This window comes from Pipra filicauda, unplaced genomic scaffold (genome assembly GCF_003945595.2).
Source record: "Pipra filicauda isolate LSUMZ 115617 unplaced genomic scaffold, ASM394559v2 scaffold667_size348046_pilon, whole genome shotgun sequence".
Classification (NCBI taxonomy): Eukaryota; Metazoa; Chordata; class Aves; order Passeriformes; family Pipridae; genus Pipra; species Pipra filicauda.
The window spans coordinates 256350-276788 of record NW_024104828.1 but is presented as its reverse complement, the minus strand read 5'-3'; the positions used below and the strand labels follow the sequence as shown (position 1 = coordinate 276788).

The 20439-nt window shown below is 62.9% G+C and overlaps 2 protein-coding genes across 4 annotated transcripts in view; both read left to right on the top strand.

Annotated features, from left to right (window-relative positions):
- LOC113999464 (translation initiation factor IF-2-like) overlaps positions 1 to 10528 on the top strand; it is a 37947-nt gene extending 27419 nt beyond the window's left edge. The window contains exons 4-5 of one of the 3 annotated variants that reach the window (XR_005566219.1): positions 4787 to 10301; positions 10385 to 10528. Coding sequence is in view for 2 of the 3 variants with exons in the window: in XM_039388583.1 (XP_039244517.1) it covers positions 10188 to 10194 (7 nt within the window). In the remaining variant the exon portion in view is untranslated. The remainder of the gene's footprint in view (positions 1 to 4786; positions 10302 to 10384) is intronic. The other 2 variants (XM_039388584.1, XM_039388583.1) reach the window with 2 other exon arrangements.
- A 3153-nt stretch (positions 10529 to 13681) lies between these two features.
- TMEM161A (transmembrane protein 161A) lies at positions 13682 to 19524 on the top strand. The gene is made up of 12 exons (XM_027723137.2): positions 13682 to 13714; positions 14606 to 14709; positions 14801 to 14881; positions 15049 to 15146; positions 15250 to 15406; positions 15705 to 15856; positions 16536 to 16596; positions 16693 to 16836; positions 17564 to 17677; positions 17834 to 18008; positions 18086 to 18182; positions 18742 to 19524. Exons 1-12 carry the CDS (start codon positions 13712 to 13714, stop codon positions 18990 to 18992), a joined length of 1437 nt encoding a protein of 478 aa, XP_027578938.1. The 5' UTR covers positions 13682 to 13711; the 3' UTR covers positions 18993 to 19524.
- Positions 19525 to 20439: the final 915 nt, after the last annotated feature.

The following is a 20439-nucleotide window of genomic DNA, read 5'->3' as shown; positions in this document are numbered from 1 at the left end:
ATGGTGATATGGTGTGTGTATGTTTTTATATGTATTATATCTATTTATATATATTATATCTATTTATCTGGTGGTGGTAAGAGGCTGCCAGGGTTTAATCCCAGATGGAATCCCGGGATCTGACAGGGGCCACCCCGGGGCTGGGCCCCCCCTGCTCTCCCTCACCATCAGCTCTGACCTACATAGCGGGTGCTGGATCCTCCTGCAGTGACAGGAACCTCCCCTTTGGCATCACTTTGGGGGAAATAAGGCAGAAATGGGGGGTTTTCTCCTCCAGCTCCTGCCACGGGCGGGCACAGGGTGCTGGACACCCCCTGGGTGGGAGCAGGGGTGACCAGGGTGGGAGCAGGGGTGCCCTGGGTGGGAGCAGGGGTGACCAGGGTGGGAGCAGGGGTGACCAGGGTGGGAGCAGGGGTGACCAGGGTGGGAGCAGGGGTGTCCTGGGTGGGAACAGGGGTGACCAGGGTGGGAGCAGGGGTGCCCAGGGTGGAAAAAACAGGGGTGACCAGGGGGGAGCAGGGGTGACAGGGTGGGAGCAGGGGTGTCCTGGGTGGGAGCAGGGGTGACCAGGGTGGGGAGCAGGGGTCCTGGGTGGGAGCAGGGGGTCCTGGGTGAGCAGGGGTGTCCCTGGTGGAGCATGGTGCCCAGGGTGGAGCAAGGGGTGTCCCTGGGTGGGAGCAGGGGTGTCCTGGGTGGGAGCAGGGGTGTCCTGGGTGGGAACAGGAGTGACCAGGGTGGGAGCAGGGGTGACCAGGGTGGGAGCAGGGGTGACCAGGGTGGGAGCAGGGGTGTCCTGGGTGGGAACAGGGGTGTCCTGGGTGGGAGCAGGGGTGACCAGGGTGGGAGCAGGGGTGCCCAGGGTGGGAACAGGAGTGACCAGGGTGGGAGCAGGGGTGACCAGGGTGGGAGCAGGGGTGCCCTGGGTGCCTTTGGGGATGAGCTGCCGGGTTCTGCCTCAACCCAGAGCAGGCTCTGCCTCTCTCCCGGGGTGCAGGAGGCACTGGTGGCATCTCCTGGGCTGGATTTTCTGCAGCTCAGCCTTGAGATAGGAGCAGGGGATTCACCTGTGGGACCCAACTCCACGGGGACAGCAGCCCTGGGGGGATTGTCCGTCTCTGCCAGGCCTTCCCGGGGTGGCAGAGAGGGAGAAAATACCCCAGAGAGAGGGAAAAGGAGCAAGGTGGGGGGAAAAAAGGAGAGAAACCTGTAAAGTAGGAGAGAAAATAGACCCCAGAGGGAAAGGGAGCAAGGTGGGGGGAAAAAAGGAGAGAAACCAGTAAAGCAGGAGAGAAAATCGACCCCAGAGAGAGGGAAAAGGAGTAAGGTGGGAGGAAAAAAAGGAGGGAAACCAGTAAAGTAGGAGAGAAAATAGGCCAGGGAGAGAGAGAGAGAGAGAGGGAGGAACAGAGGAGAAATCATAAAAAACCACGGAGAGGAAAAGGGAGAGAGTGGAAGAAGGAGCAGAGGATGGAGGGGGCTGATGGGCTGGGACACAAATCAGGGCGAGGTGATGAGGCAGGAGATGGGCAGAGAGGATGGAGAGGAGCAGCAGAGGAGGCAGAGGAGCTGCTACCCCCGGGAGGATGCTCGAGGACCCATCCCATGCCAGGGCTCAGCTTGGCAGGGTGGCACCAGGGGGGTGACAACAGCGACAGCGACATCCCCGCCGAGCAGGGAATACCCGAAGGTCTCCGAGCCCCTGAGAATCCCCCCCCCATACCCCGGGAATCCCGGGAATCCCGGGATCCAGGGTCCCACCGAGGAGCCCGACCCTCGGGGCAGGTGAGCAGCACCCACCGGGGCTGGAAATCTCCCCTTGCCGGCAGGATTTCTCTCCTCTTCCCGCTTTCCCCGCCTTCCCGCAGCCGCCACGTGGATTCCCCGCGGCAAAGGGAAAACAAGCGAGGATGTTTCTTTTGTCTCGGGCTCTCCGGCTCTAATCCACCCCGGCCTCCTCCCCTCCATTCACTGTTTTCTTCCCCCGTCTTCTAGTTGGGGGCAAAAAAAAAAAAAAAAAAAAAAAAAAAAAAAAAGGGGTTAGAAGTATTTTATTTTCGTGGTTTTGTTTTAATTAAAAAAAAAATTAATTAGTGTCGGGGAGATGCCCCCTGAGTGTCAGGGCTGGTCCTGGCTGGTCCCAGGGTGGTCCCAGGGGTTTCAGCTCCCCGAGCCCCCCCCCCCACGACACCCAGCTCAGCCCAGAGCTGCTCGTTATTCCTCTGAGCCCCCCTCCCTCCCCCAAACCATTTCTATGGGAGAAAGAAATTAAAATAAATATAAGTGATGTGCCGGTGAGAGCTCGGGATTGGGGGAGAGAAGGGGGAGAAGGGGAGGGGGGAGAGGATGGAGAGAGCTTAAAAATTACAGTGGGAATTAGCAGGAGTCTGAGCTGTTGTTTGCGCTGCCCATTAGCATCTGCCTATTTATCTGTCACCAGATCCTCGTGGCATCCATCCATCCATCTGGATCCCTGTCAGTCTGTCTGCCTGTCTAATTATCCATTAGCATGGCAAAGCCCCCCGACGAGGCAGACGGGAGCCCACCTCGGCTGCCCTTCCCCGGCACACCGAGCCTTTGATGAGCCCCGCGGAGCCCGGCCCCGCTCCCGCCCCTCCCAGGCAGCACGGGGATGGTCCTGCAGGGCCAAACCCCAAATAATAAATACAGGGATGGTCCTGCAGGGCCAAACCCCAAATAATAAATACAGGGATGGTCCTGCAGGGACAATCCCCTTCCCCAGATAACACAGGGATGGTCCTGCAGGGACAAACCCCAAATAACACAGGGATGGTCCTGCAGGGCCAAATCCAAATAACACAGGGATGGTCCTGCAGGGACAACCCCAAATAACACAGGGATGGTCCTGCAGGGCCAAACCCCTTCCCCAAATAACACAGGGATGGTCCTGTAGGGCCAAATCCAAATAACACAGGGATGGTCCTGCAGGGACAACCCCAAATAACACAGGGATGGTCCTGCAGGGACAACCCCAAATAACACAGGGATGGTCCTGCAGGGCCAAACCCCTTTCCCAAATAACACAGGGATGGTCCTGCAGGGCTGTGGGGTGGGCATGCACCCCGTGGCAGTGGGGGACAGCCAGGATGGAGCCTGGGGGGGGGGGTTGCATGTCAAGGGGGGCGTCTGCAGCGCGTTGATCACGACCATAAATGTCCTTGCCATGATGCCACGTGTCCCCACTGTGCCATGTGTCCTGGCCAGGGACGAGCTCTCTGCATCTCCTGCTCCACCACACCCACCACAACCCCCTCTCCTCCCCGGGGTGGGCACTACTGTGCCAGGGGCAACCCCATACCCACCACAACCCCCTCCTTGGGGCAGGCACTGCCGTGCCAGGGGCAGCCCCACACCCACCACAACCCCCTCCCCAGGGCGGGCACTGCCGTGCCAGGGGCAGCCCCGGCCCCGCCAGCGGCTCTTTGTGCCCAGGGCCTGCACAGAGGGGGTTCCTTTGTTCCCAGACCCCCCTCCCCGCCTGCCCACGGGCCCCCCCCGGCCCCGGGGAGGGAGCAAATCAGCGGCGTTTGCATATTCCGAGCAGGTGGGGGCCCATATGCCGAAGATGCACCAGACAAAATTAGCCACCATAATCATAATCAAGTGTGCCGTGGTGCTGGGGGGAGGGAGGGAGGCAGGCAGGGCCTGGCAGACAAGGCTGATAATTATGGAGCTCAGCATGTGCGCGGCGCTTTCCCAACAATTATGCCGAGCTCAGCAAGCTGGAGATGCTGCTCCTTCCAGCCACCCTCCCGTCGCCCACCGGCAGCTCCGTCCCGGGAGGGCTCCGCCGCTCCCAGCCCTTCCCAGGAGACTTTGGGAGCGTCTGACCCCGTCCCTGGTGGGTCCAGCCCCTTTCTGAGCTGGTTTGGGGCTTGGGGGTGGTTGTTGGCTGCACATCCCCCCGCGAGCTGACCCCCCCCCAGCCGCCTTCCCACACCTTCCTCCTGCGGTTAAACCCACCATTCCCACCTGGACCGAACCCACAGCGCCCGAGAACCATCCTCCTCCTGCTCCATCAGCGTCCTGCTGCTCCTGCCCTGCACGGGGAGCAGCACAAACCCTTTACAAAGGAGCTCTGCCGCTCCAGCTTCCCGAAAAACCTGGTCACATTTGCCTGCCAGGACTCGCCCTGCTCTTCGCAGGGGTGTGTCCTTCCCCCACGGACCTGGGGACAAGGGAGGTGGCAGGAGGTGACACTCTGGATCCATCTCCAGCCTCTGGAGCTCCGGGGCTGGTGTCAGGCAGCATTTCCCTGAAGGAGCCCTCGGGAAGGGGACCGGGAAGGAGCCGACGGGAGATGCTCAGTGGAGCAGCCCCTGCGCCCCGGCCTCGGGAAGAGGCAGCACAGCTCGTGCCCCAGGCACCTTCCAACCGGCAGAGGAGGAGGAAAACAAACTGATTTCCTCCCTAAAACAGGCTGGAAGCAGCTCTGGCTCAGGTTTAGGGGATGCTCCTGCTTCCCCGGGGTGCGGCGGGGATGGGGGGACAGAGGCTGTGGCTGTTCCCCCATGGATCAGCTCAGAGAGCTCGGGGACAGTTCCCCCATGGATCAGCTCAGAGAGCTCAGGGACAGTTCCCTGATGGATCAGCTCAGAGAGCTCAGCACACGTGGGAATCACGGCTCTGCCTCCCCCACCATCTCTGTTTCTCCTCCTTCCTCTCTCCCACGTGGGATTTGGGGACCAGGACAGACCGTCCCCCCCCCCAGCCCCGGGTCCCTGCAGCTCTGGGGTTGAGCAGCCCTAAAGGAGGATTTTCCATGCAGGGAGGTCTGTGGGCACGTCCAGCACCCCAGCACTCTGCTGCCAGTCACCTCCCAGCTCCAGCACCAGGAGGGAGCACCAAACCAGCACCAAACCAGCACCAAACCAGCACCAAACCAGCACCAGAACCCCTGTTGGCACTGGAGGATTGACCCTGTACCACCGTGCTCCGAACTGAAGGACTGAGCAGAAGATGATGGAAAAGCTGGAAAGGGACCAGTTTGGTTCATTGATCCTGGGGCATCTCCCAAAGTCCGACGAAGTGGTCCCAAAATGCAGTTCCTGTAGGCTGGGGCAGCGTGTGGGAGCCACTCCGAGTCATGGAAGGGGATTTAGTGCCCCTGAAGATCCTGCCTGGCTGTTGGAAGAGCCACGTAGGAATTTCTGGAGAATCTGGGAACAACCTTAACAGCCCACACTGGCCCAACCTCCTCCCACCCACAGAGATCCACAGCTTCAGTCCTGGTTTTGGTAAAGTTTGGAATAACTCAGCAGGAATTTGGATTCACATCTCTTCCCTTCTTGCCCCGATCCAGGAAAAGTTGCCCTTTCTCAGGATTTTCCAAATCCCAGCAGACCAGGGCCATTGCTGTCCCATGCACCTTCACTGATCCTCTCCTTTCACCCCCAAATATTAAGGTTTTCCTGGTTGAACCCTTCCCAAATAAACCCCTCTGCTTAAATCATCTGCTTCACAGCTCGGGATGCCGAGGAGCTTCCCGAGGATTTCCATGGGCTCAGGGCACACCCTTGAATCCCCCCCATGCCCTGGGCGTGCTCAGGCTGCACCCACCCGTGGAAGAAGGATAAAATATTCCTCTCTGGAGGTCTGGGAAGGAGTTTTTGATTTCTTTTAACCCGTGGAGGGAACTGGAGAGAGCGAGAGGCAGAGCTGAACGATCCAGCGCTGCGCTTCCCACGCCGGAGCTGGGGGGAGGCTCTGCAAAACTTGGGAAAAGCAGGAAAATTCCTCCACCTGTTTGCTTTCAAATAGGGATTCGTGGGGTTTTTTTGGTGAGGAAAGGGAGGAATAAAAGCCGGAGGGCCGCCAACAGTGCCCGGACCGGAGCGGGGGGCAGGACCCGCCGCTCCACACCCACCACGGGGGCCGGAGGAGCAGCCGCTCTTCCCGGCTATAAATCCCGCCGGATCGGGGTTATTGAGATGCAGGGAGCGGGGGGAACGAGGTGACCGGAGACTCCATAAATATTATTGGGGGCGACGGGGCTGAGCGGGGCCGGCGGGCGAGGACAAAGCGCCCATTGAGCTCCCGGCGGAGCCGCGACGGCCCAGCTGCCGCGGGGACCGGGACGGGGGTCAAGGTCAGAGGTGGCCCCTGCCTGCATTATTCCCACACACCCCCCCTTCCCCCCCACCCCCCGAACCCTTTTCCTCATGCCCATAAACTTAATAAAGCTCCCCGGGAGTCCCTGTGCCCGCGGAGGGCGGCGGGAGAAGCGGGAGCCGGAAGGGAAAGGGAGGGAGGGCCCGGGGTTGTGCCCGCTCTGAGGTGGCTTTGTGCCCTTTTGGGGTCTGTTTAACGACAGATAAGCTTGGTTTAAGCTCTGGTGGGCTTGGCACCCCCAGCTCTGCGCTGGAGGAACCCCGGGATGGGGCCGAGCTCACCCGTGCCCACCCCGAACCACCCAGCGCCCTGTGCCCGCTTTCCCCCATTCCCTCCATCCCGGGGGTTTCTCCACGTGGATATAGAGCTGGAGCCTTCAGTTGGGCACAGCCCCCTCCCCAGGACCCGGGGGCTCAATCCTGCTGCCACACAAACTTGGATTTTCCCCGATCTTTGACTCCCTTGGCAACGCTCGTTTCCATGGCGAAGGGCCGGGAACCTCCACGTGGACGCCGAGCTTTCCCCCCGGGTGGAATTCAGCTCCTTTCACCGGGGTGCTGCCCCTTGGGGGGAGGTCCCCAGCACCCCTGGGGGCTGCCCACCCTGGGGTGGGGCAGCTCTGAGCCCGCAGAGCACGGAGGGTGTGCCTGGGAATAGATATGGGGCGAGCAAAGCCTCTTCTGGAAAAGGAGAGGGGTTTGTGGTGCCCCCCAAAACGCTGCTGCTTCACCCCTGCGAGCTCAGCTCTGGAGCCTCAGGGTTTGAAGGCAGGGCCATGTCCAGCTGCAGGGCAGTTTTATTCCAAAATTATGCTAATGAGCCAGTTTTCCTTTGCTTTTCCACATCTCCAAGGCTTAATGAACTTTGGCAAACGAGGAGCAGGACACGGGGACAGCGTTGGGTGCTGGTGGGTGCTTTGGAGCCCCAGTGCTGGGAGTGCACCTGGGAGCTGTTCCCAAAGGGATGTGAGTCACTGCAAGGTCAGGATTCCCGCAGAAAAACCAAATGGAAAGGGTGGGGTTTTTTTTTCAGTTTCACAAAAAAAATCCCACACTCTCTGCTCCCCTCGGCGCTGCCAGAGGAAGGGGTTTAATTCTGCTTTCCATCCTCGGTGGGTAAAAACTCCACGTGGGAGCAACAGCAGTGACAGACCCTCCGTGGGGACATTCCCTCCAGGAATCACCCAGAGCCACCATTTTTCACCCCAGAGCCACCATTTTTCACCCCAGAGCCACCATTTTTCACCCCAGAGCCCCAAATCATCATTTCTGTGGGTGCAAGACCCCCCTCTGGCATGGCTGGGTTTTCCCACCTCCATCTCCCCGGGAGGAGGGAGGGAACTCCTTCCTCTCCACGCTTCCCCCTTGCTGCAGTGGAAGCGAATTCTTGCAGCAGTTCGTGCCCTGAAGGAGCCTTAAAACCTCCCAAATTTGACAGCCAAAAATAGCTGTTGCTCTGCTTGTTTCCAAGTGTTCACTCATCCCGATTTATTTGAATTCCTGCCCACGCTTTGAATCCCAAATCCCGGGCAGGGGGGGGGGGAGAAAACCTGCATCAGTCATGGCAATGCTCCTGTGCTCGCTTAACAGGGGGTGGGATCATAATTTTTCCTTTGCTGGAAGGATGTCTCCTGCTCCAGGGGTGCTGGGGAGGGCTGGAAAAGCTGGAAAACCTCCTGGAGTTAATCTTCTCCTGGGATTTCTGAGTATTGGGATTGTGTGGCTGCTCCAAGAGGGTTTTTCCCAGCCCTTGGTATTCCTGTTTGGGGGAGAGAGGATGGTGGCATGGCCGTGCCCCTCCTCTCTCCTGTGCCAGAGCTGATCCATGGGGATGGAGCAGCCCCTCAGCATTCCTCCTTTTCCATCCAGGGGGTGCTGGAAAGCGAAATTTGGCAGATTTTCGGTGCAGAAGGAGCCAGGTCAGGAATCCACAGGGAAAACCCAGTGCAGGGGGCACGGCCAGGACGAGGCTCCTGGTGGGGTGGACACGTCCTGCACGGAAAATCCTCTTTGCAGCAGCTTGCACAGCCCCAAATCTCCCTCCTTGGAGGTGTTTGGGGTCACCCAGGGCCGACTCTTGGGTCACTGTGACCCCGCTTGGGAAGTTTGGGAACTGTGGAGGGTTTGCATTTGTGATCCCCCCGCCCGGTGAGAGGGTGAGGAGGGGTTCCAAACCTTCCCAAAAAGCTGGAGAAGGAGGGATGAAGGGCTGTGGGGGGAGGAAGGTGCCCCCTCATCCTCCTCGTCTTCCCGTGTCCCCCGAAACAGGCTCAGCTCTCCTCACACCCCCCCCCCATCTCACCTCCACCACGCTGCTGGGAGGAGGGAGATTAATCCCTATGGAAATTTATTTAAATGAATTCCCTCCTGGACGCTCAAGCTGTTCCAAGGCTGGTGAGGGCAGGGCTGGGGGGGAGGAGGGAGTGCAGACCCCCCCGGGCACCCCAATCCCCAATTACAGCCCCATATCCAGGGGGTTGTTCCTCCCTCAGGCACTTCTGGGTTGTGCCCCAAACCCGGGTTTGAACCCCCAGATCACCCCAGGGCTCCCTGGGAGGTGCCTTGGTCCCGGGTTGGAGCACGGAGAAGGTGCTGGTGGCTCTCACTGTGTCCCAGAAAATGCTGGGGGAACATCCCAAGGGGTTCGGGTTTGCTCCAGAATCCACAGGCCTCGCTCAGCTCCTCAGGGAAAAATCAGCTGAGCGTTCCAGCCAGTGAGAAATCCTGGTTTTCCTGCCCCAAACACCTCGGTTTGTCACTTAAATTCACCCTTAAATAGATCCAGCCCTTCCCAGATTGAACAGATCCGGTTCCTCCCGTTCCCACTGCACTGGATGATTCCCATCCCTGACTGCACTGCTGGGAAGGGGCAGGTGGAGATGCTTTGGCTGCCTGGAGGCAGAGAGAGCACCACAGCCAACCCCAAAATCCCAGGAAGCCTGGACAGACCCCTGGAAATGGGGATCCAGGGCACCTGGACAAGGCTCCTTTGGGATGGGGCACAGATGTGGGATTGTCAGTGCAGGGAAGGGGCAAGGGAGATCCAGGAAGGGGGTCTGGTATGGAATTGCAGTGGGAAAACTGGGTTTGAGGGGGCCTGGTCTTGCAGGGGACCCCTCTGGTAGGACCCCCCCCCATTTTCAGCATCCTGGAGGGGGAGCCCAGGGGGGTTCTGGCAAAATCCAAAGGATAAGGGAATCAAGGAGGAGCTTTTCCAAAAGCAATATTCCCACTGGAGCGTCAGCACGTGCAAACACACCTTCCCCATCCCTGTGTGGGCATCCTGGTTGGGATGCAGGGTATTCCTGGGCATTCCTGGGCATCCCTGGGGAAATCCCTGTGCCTGGAAGGGATCAGGGTCCCCGCACTGACCCCCCACCCCACACAGATCCAAACCCCAGAGTGGGAGATCCCTCAAAGGGGGAGCCAACAGGAAGAGTCACTTTTGGGGGATTTATGGAATGTGGGACCCCATAAAGAGGCGCCAGAGCCTGGACAGGCAGGGGGGACACAAGGAATGCCCCAGGGAGCCAGTTAATGAGGGAATTTGGGCTCAGGAAGGGCAGAGGGGAAAGCTGGGAGCAGGGAGGGGGATGCAGCCATAGGGATAACGCAGGAGACTGGAATTGGGAGGGGGGGATGCAACCTGGGGTAGTGGGAGGTGTCCCTGCCCGTGGCAGGGGGTGGGACTGGATGGGCTTTAAGGTCCCTTCCAACCCAAACCAGTCCAGGATTCCGTGACCCCACTCTCCTGCCACCTCCAGTGATGTGGATTTTCCTGCTCCTCCTGCCACCTGCCCCCTCTCAAGGTGCCCCGAGGTGCCACCAGGCACCCAAATACCCACTGACCCCAAATTCCTGCCTGTCCCCTCCCAAAGGGAGCTGGAGCCAGACCCCAATAGAAATGTCCCCAAGCGCACAGCGGGACTGGGATGGAGGGAGGGATTTGGGAAGGGAATCGGGATGGTGGTGGCACAGCCACCTCTCATCTGTGCCATGGGGGCTTGGCCCTGGCTCTCCCCAGGCTGGCACTGGGCTCACACCAGTTTCTCCCATCAGCAGGTGACAGGAGTGGACGCTGTGGGGTCCAGGTGACCGAGGAAGGCCGGAGAAAAGCCCAGGCTGGCTCTGGAGCGTGGGCAGGATCCGTGGGACGCTCATCCCGTGCCCAGGGTAAGGACTTACCCCCTCCCTTCCCAAATAAACCGCCCCAGGTGTGCCCAGAGGGTCCCACCTGGGGTCTCCTCACCCCTCAGTGCCAGAGGGGACAGCGAGGTGACATCCCAGGAAGCTGGAAGGACACGGAGCCGCTGCCACCCAGCCCAGGGCAGCGGGAGGATGGTCTGCAGCCAGCGAGGGAAAGGGGGAAAATTCCAGTGCATTAAAGGTGTTGAAAGCCCCCAGTTGTGTCCCAGCCTGGTGTCTGAGCAGAATTTTGCCCCTTTTTTCCTGCAGGACCCCCAAATCCCTGCGAGCCTCCATGCCCGGGGTGTGTTTCCTTCCCCACAGGTTGAGCTTTCCCCTCCCAGCCCTCTCCTTCCCCACGGTGGGAGCTGAGGGGTGTCCCGAGGGTGTCCCAGCCCCAGAGGGGACGATGCCCTGTCCCTTTTGGGCTGGGGGGAGGCAGGAGCAGCCCAGCTTCGAGCTGGGGCACTGTGGGCACGAGTGTCACCTCACCCTTGCTCCCTCCTGCTCATTTCCATCCTGGACCTGGGGACGGGCTGTGACCCCACTTTGAGGGGTGTGACCCCACTTTGAGGGACAAACACCCCGTCAGCACCACCAGCTCCCAGTTCAACCAGTTCAACCAAGCTGGTGCTGCTGGGCCCGAGGCTCACTCCAGCCCCACAGCTCCTGTTTTCCTGCCTTTAACTCAGATTTCAAGGCGAAAGCAGGAGCTGGAGACCTGCAGCTCCAGCACCAGACGGGGACGGTGCCCAGGATCCACCGCAGGGTTTGGTGACTCTGATGGTGACACCAGAGCCCGGAGCTGAGTCTGGCTCTGTCCCCTCCCCAGGGAGGGCTCTGAGATCCCACCAGGGACCGCTTAAAAACCCCGCGTGGGGCGTCGTGGAGCCGGGACAAGCTCCTCCACGGATCCATGGGAAGGACATCCCGGAACCCCCGGGCTCCCAATCGCCCAGCACGCGCTCGCCCTCCGCCGCCGGCGACCCAGACGCCCAAATATTGAGCTATACATTAAATTAGCAAGGGGGGGTGGGGGGGGGAATAAAAAAGGGGCCGGGAGGGAGCCCCGGAGCACGTTGGAGGGAGCGTGGCAGTTTGTTATGCTAACCGAGGGGGGCTCCGCTCGGGGGGACGTGTCGGAGAGGTCTGAAGAGCAAGGAGTTCACAGGCCCTCTCCTTTTGTCATGCTAAAAGTGCAACACAGAAAATATATACAGGCAGCTGCTCAATGGAGCGTGAAATACAAGTGATTTCTCCGGGAGAGCGCCGGGTAATGCGATGCAGAGCCCGGACAATGCCCCGCGCCGCCTTTGTGCGCAATGGGAAACTTTTTTTTTTTTTTGGGGGGGGGGGAGATAAACGGGCACGGAGAGGGGTGCCAGCTGCCCCCGGCCTCGCCCAGGGGCGGGAAGTCCCCCGAGTGTCGCCGTGGCTTTGCTGTCCCCTGGCTGCGGGAGCGGCGGGACGCGGGTCGGGGTTGCCCCGGGGGGTCGATCCCGGCTCGGTGGGCGCCGAATCCCAGCCCTGGGGATTAAAAATGTGTCGTCCCCCCCCTCGGTGTACACGGGGTGCTGGGCCTGGCACCCCCCGACCGGGTTCGGGAGTTGGAAACCCGTTAATTCCCGACTTTTCCAGCGGCCCCGGCTGCGTCCCGCGGCCCCCACTCCCTTTGCTGATGCAAATCGGGGCATCCCCGGCAGGAGCGGTGTAAAATCAGCCCTCAAAGGGGCTTTTGTGTGCGGGGGGAGGGCGGCCGGGCCGGGGGGGGTGCTCCGAGCATCCATCTTCCACCTTTCCCTCCTTTTTTTTGTGCCTCGGCGGGGCTGAAAGCCGGCGCTGTGGGGGCTCGGGGGGTCTCCTGGGGCTCTGCATTCGTTCCAGAGGAGCCGAGGGACCGCCCTGGGCAGCCCCAAATGTTCCCCGGTGTAAGGACTGGGGGAGTCTGGGGGTCCCGGGGGGTCTGGGAGGGGGGCAGGACATGGGGACAGCAAAGGTGATGGAGCAGCTTCTTCCCTGGAAGCTGCTTCCCTGGAGCCTGGTCTGGCTGGAGATGAGGGATCGGGTCCCTTTGGGGGATCTGGGGGGGATTTTTGGTATCACAGCCCCCGGTGATGGAGGGGCTGCTCAGGGTGGGGGGCACACCGGGGGCTGCACTGCCCGGGGTGCCCCGGGGGTGCCTGGGGAGGGCGGGGGGATGCGGGACCCCCCCAAACCCGGGTACCCCAACCCTCGGGGCCGCTCCGGGCACGGGCGGAAGCGACATCTAGTGGGAAACGCATCCCGTCGCCAGGGAGATCCATATCCATGGCAACCCCTTGGGAATACCGGCCCCCTGCCTGGACCAGGGGCACCCACCAGCGCCCGCGGAGCCCCGCGGGAGGGGGAGCGGGGTGGTCCTGGCAGGGCAGGGCTGTCACAGCCCTCCACGAACCCGATCTCAGCTGGAATGCTCGCAGATCCCACTGGGATGTGGGTCCTGGCACTGGGATGTGGGTCCTGGCACTGGGATGTGGGTCCTGGCACTGGGATGTGGGTCCTGGCACCGTGGTGGGCGCTGAAGTCCCTTCCCATTTATCACCCTGGACCTGCTGCACCGGCCCCAAACACCTTCAACTCCTCCAGTGCCCACAGGGAGATGCAACCAGACAGAACAAGGGGATAAACACGGGAGAGGATCCCATTTATCCCACAAGGAAGACACGGGGAAAAGGACACGGCAGGTGGGATGGGCACCGACTGTCCCTGGCATCGCCAGCCCTGGAGGGATGTAAAAGACAGCAGAGACAACTTGATGAACTGACCACAGCCCCCATTCCCCATCCCCCTGTGCCACTGGGAGAAAGGAAGGAGAGAGTTTGGGAGTGAAGTTAAGCCCAGGAAGAAGGGAGGGGCGTGGAGAAGCTGCTTTTGACATTTGATTTAATTCCTCATTATCCTGCTCCGGTTCGATTGGCAACAAATTAAACCGATTTCCCCAACTCGAGCGTGTTTTGCCCGTGACTTTAACGGGTCCCCTCCAGCTGGGGATGGGGAGCCATAGAGCTGCTTTGGTGGATACCTGGGCGCTATCCAGGGGTGCTGGAAGGCGCATGGATATGATTTATGATGGATATTCATACATGAACCCGCTCAGGGATCGCGGGGGTCGCGGGGGCCTCCCCTCGAGGCACAGACGGGACTCGAACCCGCGGAGCCGGGACTCGAACCGGCGGCCCGGAGGCCGCGCCGGGCCCAGCGCTCCCGGAGGGCAGCAAAGAGCCCGCCCCCCCGCGCGGAGCGGCCTCTCCATTGGTCGATCGGCTGCCAATCACAGGGGCAGCGGCCGCGGATTGGCTGGCGGGGCGGAGGAGGCGGTGGGAGGAGCTTCCTGCGGCCGCCCGTGCGCTGAGCCCGCCATGGTGGGCACGGGGGGCACGGGCGGGGCGTGCGAGGGGCCGGGCACGGGGGGGGCATGGCCAGGGGGCCCGGGAGGGTGCGTGCTTAAGCGGGTCCGTGCTCAGGGGACCCCTGCCCTTGGGGGTGCATGACCCGGGTGACCCGGGGGTGTGCGTGGGAGGGGGTGCTTGGGGACGGGGGGGATGCGGGACCCTCCCCGAACCTGGGTACCCCAACTCTCGGGGGTGCTCCGGGCACGAGGAGTGCTTGGCAGGGGGGTCCCTGCCCGGGGGGTGCATGACTGGGGGGGTCCCAGGGGATCGCGTGACCAGAAGGTCACTGCCCGGGGGGTGCCTGCCAGGGGAAAGGGCTGGGGGCGGTCCCTGCCCGGGGTTGCGCGTCTGGGGGGTCCCTGCCCATAAAGTGCCAGCCTGGGAGGGAGGGGGGTCGTCTGTGCCTGGAGGGGGTTCCTGGCCGGGGGGGTGCATGACCAGGGTGTCCCAGGGGGTTGCAGGACCTGGGGTCCCTCCCAGCCCAGGAGGTGATTCCAGGGGTCGTACACCCGGGGAGGTTCCTATCCCAGGAGGAGATCCCGGGGGGGCCTACACCGGGGGGTCCCATCCCAGGGGGTTGCACACCCGGGGGGGTTCCTATCCCAGGAGGAGATCCCGGGGGGTCCTACACCGGGGGGTCCCATCCCAGGGGGTTGCACACCCAGGGGGGTTCCTATCCCAGGAGGAGATCTCAGGGGGGGGTCCCACGCTCAGGGGTCCCATCCCAGGGGGGTCCCACACCCGGGGGTCCCATCCCAGGGGATCCCACAGCAAGGACAGGGCTGGGGCTCCCCAGCCCCACTCCCACCCGTCTCTGGGAGCTGGGGGTGACCCCGCAGTGTCCCCCCCGCCCCGGCACAGGCGGTGATGGGGGTGCAGGTGGTGGTGACCCTGCTGGCCGCCAGCCTCATGCAGAAGATGGCCCCTCACTGCTCCTTCGCCCGCTGGCTGCTCTGCAACGGCAGGTACGGGCTCTGCCCCTCCCTGCTCCACCTCGGGGGGCCTTTGGGGACACCCGGGGACACCCCCCCACCCCACCCCCGTGCTCCCTTCCAGCCTGTACCGGTACAAACACCCCTCGGACGAGGAGCTCTGCGCCCTGGCTGGGAAGCAGCGCCCCAAGGCCAAGAGGGACAGGTGAGGAGGGGCTGGAAAGGATCAGGGCGTGGGTTTGGGTTTGGGGTTAATGGGACTCCCCCCGCCGTGCTGGGGAGCTGCAGCAGCAGCAGCAGCAGCACACGGGCTCGGGGCTGCTGGCAAGGAGGCTGCGACACGAGGGGACAAACTCCTGGCTCCCCGTGCAGGAGGGTGAACGGGGTGCTGGAGGACAAGCCCCTCTCCGTGCCCCGGGACATCGCCCTGCGCCTGGACACCAGCCCCATCACCGCCGTGGATGCCCTGGGTAACCCCCCCCCCTCCCCTGCTGCTCCCCCCGCCCTGCCCTGGGCTCAGGGTCCCCCCCGAGGGTCCCCCCGGGGCGGTGACGTGTCCCTGTGCCCCCCCAGTGCTGCGGTACTTCCTGGAGTACCAGTGGTTCGTGGACTTCGCCGTGTACTCCACCGCCGTGTACGTCTTCACCGAGGGCTACTACAGCCTGGCCAGCCCCCCCCGGGAGACCAACCTGGGGGTGCTCTGGTGCCTGCTCACCGTCCTCTTCTCCGTGTATCCTTCTGCTGCTTTCTGGTCCCATTGCCACCATCCGTTCACTGGGGGACCAGCCTGGAACCCCCCCCACCCCACAGAGCTGGAAATCTTCATTTTGCGGGTTTATAAAGGTTTATAAACCCCCCAGTGATGAGCTGGGAAGGCGCCTCCCGAGCCCTTCCCCGCAGAGAAGGTGCTGGTGGCCTGGTGGTGTGGGTGATTCACGCGTGCTGGTGAGCAGGGGGGGGGTGTCCCCTCAATGTTGGGGGGTCCCCTGAAGGGCCTGTTTTCCTTGACGGGCTCCCCCGGCCCCCAGGAAGGTGTTTTTCATGGTGATGCGCCACTATTTCCGCTCGGAGGAGGGGGGGGAGCGCTCCGTGTGCCTCACCTTCGCCTTCTTCTTCCTCCTCCTGGCCATGGTGGCCCTGGTGGTCCGGGAGGAGCACCTGGAGTTCGGCCTCGAGACCGGTGGGTAGGGGGGGATGAGGGGAGATGGGTGGGGAGGGGGTCCCCGGGGGAGCTGCGGGCACCCCACTTGTGGGGGTCACATCCCACTCATGGGGGGGTCACATCCCACTCATGGGGGGGGTCACACCACACTCTTGGGAGCTCATATCCCACTCGTGGGGGTCACATCCCACTCATGGGGGGTCACATCTCAGTCTGGGGGGGGTCACACCACACTCTTGGGGGCTCACATCCCACTCGTGGGGGTCACATCCCACTCTTGGGAGCTCATATCCCACTCATGGGGGGGGTCACACCACACTCTTGGGAGCTCATATCCCACTCGTGGGGGTCACATCCCAGTCTTGGGTGTCACATCCCACTCATGGGGGGTCACATCTCAGTCTTGGGGGGGTCACACCACACTCTTGGGGGTCACATCCCACTCTTGGGGGTCACATCCTTTTCACAGAGGGGGTCACACCCTGCTCCTGGCGGGGGTGGGGGTGTCACACGGGGGTCACACCTCACTCATGAGGGTCGTATCCCGCTCACAGGGGATCACACCCTGCTCGTGGGGGGGGTCTCGTCCCACTCGTGGGGGTCTCTCCCCACTCCCAGGGGTCACACCCCATCGATGAGGGGTCTCTCCCCACTCCCAGGGGTCTCACCCCATTGATGGGGGGGTCTCTCCCCACAGGGCTGGCCGGGGTCAGCACTAACCTGGAGCCCCTCCTGAAGCAGCGGGGCTGGGAGTGGACGTGAGTTGCTGACTGGGCAGGGAGGGAAATGGGGCTTTTTGGGAGTTTCTTCGAGGGGCAACACCCCCCCACACACACTCCCTTCTCCCTCCACAGGCTGCCCCTGGCCAAGCTGGGCTTCAAGCTGGGGCTGGTGGCCCTTTGCTCCTTCCTGGGCGCCTGCCTGACCTTCCCGGGGCTGCGCCTGGCCCAGACCCACCTGGATGCCCTCAGGATGGCGGCCGACCAGCCCCTGGCACAGTTGGGTGAACCCCGGGGGTGGGCAAGGAGGGAGAGGGTCAATGCTGGCACTTCAGGGGCTGGGACACCCCCCTGGCTCTGTGGCTGCAGGGCAGGGACGGGGTTGGGTGGGGATGGGCTGGGATGGAGGGACTTTGGTGGTAGAAGGGGTTTGGGCCAGTTGGAATGGAGGGGGTTTGGTGGAAGGATGAGCATTGGCTGGGATGGGGGGGGTTGGTAGTGGGAGGGATTTGGACTGGCTGGAATGGAGGGAGTTTGGTGGTGGAAGGGATTTGGAAGGGATTTGGACTGGCTGGGATGGAGAGGGTTTGGTGGTGGAAGGGATTTGGAAGGGATTTGGACTGGCTGGGATGGAGAGGGTTTGGTGGTGGAAGGGATTTGGAAGGGATTTGGACTGGCTGGGATGGAGAGGGTTTGGTGGTGGAAGGGATTTGGACTGGCTGGGATGGAGGGGGTTTGGTGGTGGAAGGGATTTGGTCTGGCTGGGATGGAAGGGGTTTGGTGGTGGAAGGGATTTGGACTGGCTGGGATGGAGGGGGTTTGGTGGTGGAAGGGATTTGGACTGGCTGGGATGGGGGGGGTTTGGTGGTGGAAGGGATTTGGAAGGGATTTGGACTGGCTGGGATGGGGGGGGTTTGGTGGGAGGAGGGTGAGCACTGGCAGGGATGGAGGGAGCAGGGTGAGGGGATGTACGGGGAGGGGGGTTTCTCTGACAGCTCCCCCACAGGCTCCTGCTCCACCTGATTTTCCTGGCGCCCGTCCTGGTGGTGGTGATGTGGGTCAAGCCCCTCTCCCGGGATTTCCTGCTCCACGCGCCCATGGGCAAGGAGACGGTGCAGCTGTGAGTGGGACGCGGCTCCACGTGCTGCTCCCGGGGCAAACTGAGGCACGGGGGGGGGGCTCCCCTCCTCCCCCTGCACCACCCCCTGTCCCGGCAGACCCCCTCGGGGGGCTCTGCATCCCGGGATGTCGCCGGCAGCTCCCGTTGTTCCCGCAGCATGTCGGACTCTGCCTTCGAGAGCGCGCGGCTCTGGAGCATCGTGGGGCTGTGCCTGCTGCGCCTGCTCGGCGCCCGCCGCCACCTCCAGGCCTACCTGGGGCTGGCCGAGCGCTGGGTGGAGCAGATGAGGAAGGAGGCCGGGCGGATCCCGGCCCTGGAGATCCAGCAGAAGGTCGGGATTTGGGAGCCGGGGGGGGGTGAGGGGGTGGCCGTGCGGGGCTGGCGGCGACTGATCCCGCTGCCCCCCAGATCACCAGGATCTACTGCTACGTCCCCGTGGTCACCCTGCAGTACCTGGGGCCCGTCATCCTCACCCTGCACTGCACTCTGCTGCTCAAGACGCTGGGTGAGGAGCTGGAGGGGGCAGTGGGGGGATCGGGGGGGGCTCAGGAGGGGCGGGAGGAGACCTGTGGGTCATCGTGAAGCCACCAGCACCCACCTTGTCCCCAGAGTCAAGATTTAGACCTCACAGCCATCTACGGCTTCCTCCTGAGGGGCAGCACCAGCCTCTGCTCCCTGTGAGCAGGGACAGGCCCCAGGGAATGGCTGGAGCTGTGCCAGGGGGGTTGGGATGGGTATTGGGAAGTGGTTCTTGCCCCAGAGGGTGGTTGGGCACTGACCAGGCTCCCCAGGGCAGTGGGCACGGCCCCAAGGCTGCCAGAGCTCCAGGAGAGTTTGGACAACACTCTGAGGGACAGGGGGGGATTGTTGGGGTGTCCTGGGCAGGGCCAGGAGTTGGGTTGATGATCCTTGGGGGTCCAGCTCGGGGCGTTCTGGGATTCTATTCCGTGACTGTCCCTGGTTTGCGGTTGGCACAGACCCCCAGGGAGGCTGCTGGGGCTCTGTGGGGACGGGGCTGCAGCTCAGGGACCGCCCCCCCCAGCCCTGTCCCCTCTGTCCCACAGGGCACCTCTCCTGGGGGCTGTACCCGGAGCCCCCCCCGGTGTCCCCGGCGGTGGCGGCGCCGGGCCCGGCGGGCGAGGAGGGCGAGGACGTGCAGGTGGTGGTGCAGCAGATCACGGGCATCCTGGACTGCATCTTCACCCCCCCCTTGCTCCGGGGGCTCTTCTCCTTCCTCACCTGGTGGGTGGCCGCCTGCCAGGTCGTCACCAGCCTCTTCGGCCTCTACTTCCACCAGTACCTGGCGGGGTCCTGACTGGGGGGAGCTGGGACGTGCCCGTGCCCGGCTGCTGCTCCTGCCTTGGCCGGTTCCTCCCCCCTTTGCACGTGCTGGTGGCACCCGTGGACACGTGGGGGGATGTTTCTGCTGCCGGCTCAGGGCAGGACGGGTTTCGTGCCCGGGTCAGGGTGGGCATCGCCCGCCCTGTCGCCCGTCACCGCCGTGCCTGCTCCCACCCCCTGCAGCCCCTCTGCCCCCTCCTGACCCAGCGTGGGGACACTCCACTGCTGTGCCCTCCTCGAGGGCAGCAGCAGCTCCTGCCAGCCCAGCTTGGTACCTGCTGGGCAGAGGAGGTGGTGGGGACCTCCAGCACAGACTTCGGGGTGTGCTCTGCCTCATGTTTGCCTCCGCCAGCTGAGGGTGTTTTTGTAGGGTCTCTGCCATGGCCAGCTGGGTCAGAGCTCCTTGGCATCATCCCTGTGCTTCCTGTGAGCCCTCAGGCCCAGCAGCCTCGGCCTTGGCCGGGTTAGGAATAAATCAGTGACCCAGAGTCGCTGCCATCCCAAAAGCTGCTGCTTGGTTTTGCACTTTCGTGTCCCCAAAGTCCCCCCCCCGAGCAGGGCAGGGAGTCCCACACGTGGGTGCAGCTGCTTTTTAGCACCACGCTTGAGGAGGAGACCTTGGCTCACCCCAGCCCAGCTCAGTCCCTGTCCCTGTCCCTGTCCCTGAGCACTGGGGTCACCCCGGGGCTGGTGACACCGCTCAGCCCCGCTGGCTGTGGGGGTGGGGACAGGGGACAGGGCCCCTCGTCCCTCTCAGCCGAGCTCTGCCACGTGGTGGGTGCTGGTCCAGCTGCATGAAACAGGATTAGCAGGTCTGGGCTGCTCAGAGAAAGGGAGAGGGGCTCTGATCCTATTTGATAGCCTTGTAATGGTCTTAATTCCCTCTTGCTAAGGGCCAGGATGAGACAGCAGCCCTTTGCCCGGTGTTAACTGAGCTAATCCAGCCCTCTCCTCCTCCTCCTCCTCCCCCCTGAGAATCCACGCTGCGGACACGTAAATTTGACCAAAAAAATCACGGGGAAATCCCCTTTTTTGCGAATGCCCGGGGGATGCAGAGCCCAGCAGGGCACCAGGGACCAGCACAGGGGCAGCAGCGGCGCTGGCACCGCGGGGATGGTGCAGAGGGGGCGAGGGAGAAGCGATTCCCGCACGGATCCGGGCGCGGATCTGGGCTCTGTCCCAGCCCGTGCCCGTGCCACTAAGAGCCAGCCCGGCCGCCTTGATGGCTCATTTATCTGATTTCCCGGCGGGCCGGGGCGGTTGCCAAGGCCGGGGGTTGCGCCGGAGTCAGACACGCAGACGGATCCTCCCCTGGGATGTGCCCAGACTGACCCTCCCCGGCGGGGACAATGACGGATGGAGCAGCCGAGAGCAGGAGACGCGGCCACGGGGCTCCCAAACCGGGCCACAGCACAGGCAGG

Excerpts from the sequence above, each read along its gene's own strand:
- TMEM161A (XM_027723137.2), top strand. Across the intron at positions 17,678-17,833 it reads GGCAAGGAGACGGTGCAGCT|CATGTCGGACTCTGCCTTCG; the intron begins GTGAGTGGGACG and ends TTGTTCCCGCAG. Across the intron at positions 18,009-18,085 it reads CCCTGGAGATCCAGCAGAAG|ATCACCAGGATCTACTGCTA; the intron begins GTCGGGATTTGG and ends GCTGCCCCCCAG.